The 7,449-nt window shown below is 39.8% G+C and overlaps 1 protein-coding gene across 1 annotated transcript; it reads left to right on the top strand.

Moving 5' to 3' along the window:
• The first annotated feature begins 320 nt into the window (after positions 1-320).
• On the top strand, positions 321-5,560 carry LOC142464328 (deleted in azoospermia-like). The gene is given in 3 exon segments (XM_075567826.1): positions 321-875; positions 878-998; positions 5,069-5,560. Coding segments are annotated over 3 exon segments (885 nt in total). The 5' UTR covers positions 321-344; the 3' UTR covers positions 5,302-5,560.
• Positions 5,561-7,449: the final 1,889 nt, after the last annotated feature.

Below are 7,449 nucleotides of genomic sequence, written 5' to 3'. Positions count from 1 at the left end.
TGCTACACCCACTACATTTGTTGTATCCTTTTAAGTTTTCCCATACATGATTGTGTATCGAAAACTGTCTCGAATGCTTTCTGTAAATCTATAAATGCCACTCCCATCTTTTTGTCGTCTTGCCCCCTTGATGACATTGAGTATGGTAGTGTTTTCCTGGCATCCTGGCAATTGTTTAAATCCTTATTGCCTATCATCCAGGTTAACAATCAAATTTAGAAAGATTCACCATCACGGGGAGGGGAGGGATAATGTCCTGTTTTTAATCTTTTATTTCCCCCTCCTTTTTGAGGTTTTTGTATTATTTTTTGCACAGAAGTTACTTGTTTGCAGTAGCAGTGACAATGTCTGCTGCAGTCCCAGAGGCACAAAGTGCACCCGTCCCGGGAGATGATGAGACTCCGTCATCTGTGGCAACCAACCAGGGTTATGTTTTACCAGAAGGGAAAATCATGGTTAATTCAGTGTTTGTTGGAGGGATTGACATTAGGATGGATGAAATTGAAATCCGTGATTTCTTTGCACGATTAGAAACTGTGAAGGAAGTCAAAATAATCACCGATAGAACTGGTGTGTCTAAAAGGTATGGATTTGTTTCTTTTTATGACTATGTCGATGTACAGAAGATTGTAGAATCACAGATACATTTTCATGGAAAGAAATTAAAACTGGGCCCTGCAATCAGGAAGCAGCAAAATGTGTGTGCCTATGTGCAGCCCAGACCAGTGGTCCTTAACCAACCGGCACCTCCGTTCCACAATGTGTGGAGCAATCAGAATGCTGACTCCTATATCCAGCACCGTCCTATGATTAGCCCGGTCGCTCAGTATGTGCTGGCATGTCCATACCCAAGCTCGCCCCCTGTTATAATCCAGCAAATTCCAATGGGATACCAGCCTACAACTACCAGGTGGCGCCACAATGGCCAACAGGGGATCAAAGGAGCAATAGAATTCCTCAGGCTCATACACTGAATTACCATTGTAGTGAAATACACCAAACGAGCCAAAATATGTAAAAGAATGCACAAAGCAGCGCACTGCCCAGGGACACAGGTGTATCAAAAGAAAAAAATAGATGTATTGTCAGTCAGACATAGCAAACAAAAAGGTACAGACCCTCCAACGCGTTTCACACAACAAGGTGCTTTATCAAGGAGTAAGGTACAGTGCATTGGGGGACCTTTACATACCTGGTATAACAAGAGTAGTAAATTAGTCAAATATCGCGCCAAAAACGCGTGTATATGTCGTCATCAGAGCGACCCTAATCATCCCTATGTATGTGTGTACCTAAAGACTTCAAGTCCCCCCCCTAATCATGCTCTCCGTGACGTCACTACCAATCCGCTTCCTGGCATGGCTAGTATATGCGATCGGTACACTTTCCCTTTCACAGCGGAGATCTCCACACCAAATGGTGTGGGTTAATGATTCTCCGCTGTGCTGATAGTAGTGCCAAATCCCCATGCTGCTAATACCTCAAAAACGGGGTAGCACCGAGACAGCTGACGCGATCGTGAATAGACACGCCCCTTAGTGACGTCAGCATTCAGTTGGTCCCTGATATCTATGGCTAAGACGGGGATTGCCCTTCCTCTCTCACAGACAGAAAACTGCTGTCATCGGGGTGGGGGCAGCGCTAACAACCATGGCAACCACAAATAACAATACGGGGTAAATGATATTAACCCCATATAAGACCTTCTGATATGCTGAAGTCTAATAAAAGGGGATGTGTCAAGGACACTAATAATATCTCAACAATAAATCTAACAATTGAGATACTTCAGGTCCCTCAATGGATAAATACAAGACACCTATACAGAAAAAACAGTTATTCACACATGTAAAATAGAGCTGATAAATCTACTTTCATTAGTTAATCTTTATTATTTCTTTCTAACTCCCTATCCCAAAAGGAAAAAGGGAGAGAAGAATATCTCTAAACCCAGCTCTGATTATAACAAACACAAACAATAATAAAAACACTATATAGACACATCATATCAATGATCGCTTAATCTATTTCTATTTATGGTGTCATTTTATTACCTCCTATTGTTGCAAGAAGAAGATTTGTGCAGGATAAAGAACAATCAATATATCAATAAATCAAAATGACTCAAATTGGTGAACATTCCTTGAATAATGTAAGTTTAATCATACTGGAATCTGTCTCCAACATTTGATGTATATTTGATATCAATTAAATGTTATTTCTGACTTCTTAAAAAAGAGATGTTCAAGGGAAATAATGGGGGAAGGAGGGAGGGGGGAGGAAAGTATAGATAAAGCCACAATACTGAAATAGTCCAGCACTCCCTAAATGGAAAAATTGAAATCACTAGTATGCAACCAATAAGTAAATTTTAATGAAAACACAAATGAATCAAAAAACATGCAACGTCACAAATATAGAACATAAGCATATAGGTATAATCTCATATAACGTGTGTGAAGGAAGGATATACAAGGGAGACAAGTTGTAAAAAAAAATGGGTATATAGGGGGAGTGCAGGGGGGCAACGTTTCGGGAATTAACCCTTAGTCAGGCCCGTTCCCCTATGTCCCAGAGTGACAAAGGGTACTTCCCTAGCCCCTAAACCCACAAGCACCTGAAAATGCCCAGACTAAAAACGAAAAAACCTCCACTAATCCTGTGATATATAATGTCTAAGTCAAAAGATGCAATATCCCTGAACATACTAACAATACAGTCCTCCACTAAACTGGGTCAGATCTAAATTGTCAGAAGAAAAGGGCAAAAAGGAGCAGTGTATCCAGCAACACCAAAGTAAATGCAGGTCTAAGCGTTCAGATAATCAATAAAGTAAATTGGCAACATGCAAACCAGTCAGCCCCAAGGGATGTGCTCAAATGCGCCTGCTGCTATCACCAGTGAAAGTTTGTAGCTACAAACCTGTTAGTAGGTATTGTGTTTGAGAGGGTTTGGGTCCTCTCTTGTCCACGGCACTCCGCATTATATATCTACTCTCTATTGTGAGTGCTGTTTATAATGTTGTGTTACATATAGATAAAGCCAGGAATAATCCATGATTATAATTGGATATATTATGTTTTATGTAAAAAAATGGCTTAAATTCCATTCGGTATTTAGACCGCAGGGAAATCTTTAACATAAAGATCCAATATGCCTCCCTGCGGTCTAACTAATTAAGTTTGTCACCTCCTCGTTCTTTTAGTACTACTTTCTCAATCCCTCTCACTGTTAGATTATTAACACCACCCTGTTTACATTCCGTGAAATGTTTTGATACTGGGTGTGTACAATCATGTTTCTTTATCAACCTTAGATGTTCCATTATTCTCGTTTTTAGGGCCCTGGTTGTTCGACCCACATAATTCAAACCGCAACCGCATGTCAGTAAATACACGACATAATTTGTATTGCAATTGATGTATGATTTAATGGGAATGTTCTAGTCGAATTTGTGCCCGAAAAACGAGAAGATGGCATCATCACTGAGCAGATCTCACAACTCCCACATCGTAAAGAACCCCTAGTATTAAATGTCATAGTACCTACAGGGGTTGTCACAATGCTGGGAGAGACTGCTGTCGCTAGGGTACTAGCCCTTCTATAGACAAAGCGAGGACCCATTTCGACAAACCCTTCCAGGCTATGATCCATGCGCAACACATCCCAATGTTTTCGTACTATTTTTTTAATTTGGGAACTATGTCTATTAAATTGCGTAATTAACATTGGTCTGGTATCCATGTCACAAGATGTGATTCCCTGTTACTGAGTGCGCCTCTCACCTATTGGGATAGATTTCAATTGATTTTTTTTTCTTCGTTTTTTGTTATAACCACTTTGAGTTTGGAATAAGGATTGTCTATCCAATGATGCAACTTCATCAAAGGCTTTTTTTTTTTTTTTTTTTAACAATTCTAATGTACAACCCCTCTGTAAGAAGCGCTGGGTCAATTCCTCAGACCGCAGAACAAAATCGTCCCAATCGGAACAATTTCTCCTTAGTCTGAGGAATTGACCCTTAGGAATGCCCTTAATGACTGACCATGGATGGCAACTGTCAGCTTTTAATAAAGTATTTCTAGCGTTCCCTTTTCTAAAGACATCCGTTTGGATGTTTTTATTTAGATCAATATAAATTAAAAGGTCCAGGTAGTGAATATTGTCTGTGAATTTAAGGTTGTATATGTTCTGATTGATATAATAAAAAAAAGTGTAAAGTGTTTCGAAGTCCCCACCCCAAATCAAAATCAAATCGTCGATAAAGCGTTTATAAAAAGTGATGTGTTTTCTAGGATTCGGACCACCAAACATAAACATAGATTCCCACCACCCCATAAATAAATTAGCATAAGAAGGTGCAAAACTCGTGCCCATAGCCGTGCCTTGTGATTGTAAATAAAACTTGTGATCAAATAAAAAATAATTGTAAGTAAGAAGAAATGTTATCGCATCCAAAATAAACGTGGTGTTAAATACAGTATATTGCTACCTGGGCCTTGCAAAAAATAACTGACTGCCGTCAAGCCATGGTCATGATTGAAAATTGAATATAATGAGGTCACCTGGCTGCCGTCAAGCCATGGTCATGATTGAAAATTGAATATAATGAGGTCACATCCAAGGTAACCCAAATGGATTGTGACCCCCATTTTTGATCTTTCAGTTGAGTGATAAGATCCCCAGAATCTAGAATGAATGATGGGAGATCTCTCACATAAGGCTGCAAATACCTGTCAATGTATTTCGACAGACCATCTCCCAAAGATCCAATAGACGCAACGATTGGTCTCCCCGGAGAGTCGACCAATGTCTTATGGATCTTTGGGAGATGGTAGAAGGCAGGGATCACTGGACATGGATTCACCAAATATTTAATCTCTTTTTGACTCAACTTGAGTAATTTTACCCAACTCGATCAAGTCTAGAAAGGCTGTAAGAAAAGAGTCTGTCGGGTCCCCAGGTAGTTCAGAATAGGTGGTAACATCTCCAAGTTGGCGATAAGCCTCCTTGTAGTAGCTAGCCCTGCTCTGGACTGTTGGAGCACCCATCACGTTCCTAGACCAAACAGGGAATGAAATCCTGCAAGCAGAGTTTCCTGTGCATGACCCAACAATGTCTCCCTCTGGAACCAGCCCTAAGAAGACGTCTGTGGACAGAAGTATCCACACAGTAGTATCCTGTTTGTTTAATCCAGAGAACAGACTGCAAAGGTCTTTTGTTTCTCAAGAGGATTACCTTACGGACAGAGTGCACCAGTTTAGAAGAAGCAAAGCAGTTTTCAAAACGGTCACAAACTGAAACCCCTATCGGCTTGCTGCATAAAGTCTGGGCAGAGGACGTCATTCACTGTGGACTTACAGATCAACAATTATGAAACTCATAACACTTAATTTCCAAGTGAAACATTAACACAAGCTTGTCGGGACTTGTGTTATGCAGTTGATGGTGTGTAGGGAGTTGAACATTTCACAGTTTCACGTGTTGTATTTGTCACATGTCAATGTTTTTGGATAGCTTAGGTTTGAGGCACTTGAAGTTGAATATTTAAAGATGTGTGTGTTTGCACATTTTAGGAGGGATAGCACTTCGTTCACAAGGGTTTTTTTTCACTTTAGTATGTTGCTTTTTAAATTCTGACAGTTAAATATAAAATTCCTATTTATATCATTGAGTTTGTGGTTGTCTGGTTCCATTATTATATATATATTTGTAACCATCATTTCCATTTGCACCCCATTCCAGTCACAATCAAGCAAGTTGATATCTAACGCTAGACACTATATCCATCTAATATCCCTACTCTGAGGTAGGGCTTGTATCAAGACCTAATTTATTGGTATCATGTCGCCATCACCAAGTGAGAGTTATTGTTACTTTTATGTTTATATCTAAGTGGCAGGAGAAGAGACACTGTTAAACCTTAACAGACAGAACTACAGCAGACCCTATCATTTATGTAAGTGGAGGGGATCCAGGGATACAGTGTAAATTTAGATGTCCGTTTTGACCTGTGGGGCGGACAGAGTAGGTTAGCACACTCCTACATCACTGTATCAGACTGGTCTGCTGTTAGTCTCTGATCTGTCTCTACTTCAGTCAATCAGGCTGCAATTTTTCCAGGCAGTAACGTTATTTCCACGTGTCACTGACTACCCATTAAGGTATACACAGTGCATCATTTGTTGGCTTTAACACTCCTGTATAACAACAGCATCATAATATGAGTGTTCTAAATTCTATTGGGACAGCATAGGGTTTCATGAGTGAATTCCCTGTTTACATAAGGTTGAATGAAGACTGTCAGGTCTGTTCATTGGCGCATGTTCACTAGCCACACTCGCGTGGGAGGAAAAAAGGACGGTGAATGATACACTGCAGCACCTACCATGACAAAGCGCCCAATCCTAGCGCAAAATGTTCGTGGTTCATGACATCATCGCGATGAACCGCCCCTATCCTTGTGGAACTGGTTGTATACCGCTGCGTTGCGATATTATGTGATATAATTATATCTAGCTACTTAGTTTCTCCATTACGGAGGACATAACATCATTACACTCTATCTGTTATGGTGTGGTTGCTTGCTATTTGATATACTATAGGTTATTGCTAAGACTGCTGTTGAGTATGCAATATTATGCATGTGCTGCTCTGCTGCAGCTGACTTGACTAATTTTGCCGGATGCTCCACGTCCATTATATACTATGCTATCATTTATATCGCTGGTTTTGTACTTTGATTGGTGTGGACTCTGTGCTATGGTTATAACTTCCTGCATTTAAATCCTAGCGTCTAGCAGCTATCTATATGTACAGTTTACATACATGACCTATCTGAGGTAGTGATTACTGTATACACCATGAAGATATAAGCCTAATATAGAGGCAAGTTTGAGTATCAGGAGTTTCATTATCCATTACCATACACTATTTAGTGCTTAATGATTCATTGATACCTTATCACTGTTTTTAACATTTGGTATTTTTACTTACTCTGTATATTAATACTCACATTGCGTCATCGTCTCACTATTTTTCATTAAAGAATGTATTATTTTGTAGCCATTATATGGCTTTTAGTAGTGTCAGTCCTTCCACAATGATGGGAGCAGTTGCTATATGTAATTGATGCCTAATGATCACCTGAGTAGCTTTAATTGGGACCACTGAGCCCCACCATTTATGTGCCAAAACACTGTGTACAGGAAGTAGGGTACTTGGGGACATGTCCGTCATCGCCCTTATTTTGTTGCACACTAATAACCTATCAGCCTTATTCCCCTTGTCATAATAACGCCGATTGGTCAATTTCAATGCTCTTTCTACATCATCTAATTGTCTCTCTTTAAGCGCTGTTCTCGTATCGTTGAGGGATTTATGTAGTTTTTTTTGAGGGGTTAGTTTTGTGTTGCTGTTCTAATTGAATAATCTTATCTGTGAGTTCTT

This window comes from Ascaphus truei, chromosome 12, assembly GCF_040206685.1.
Source record: "Ascaphus truei isolate aAscTru1 chromosome 12, aAscTru1.hap1, whole genome shotgun sequence".
Taxonomy (NCBI): domain Eukaryota; kingdom Metazoa; phylum Chordata; class Amphibia; order Anura; family Ascaphidae; genus Ascaphus; species Ascaphus truei.
This window is presented reverse-complemented; position numbering and strand designations above follow the sequence as displayed.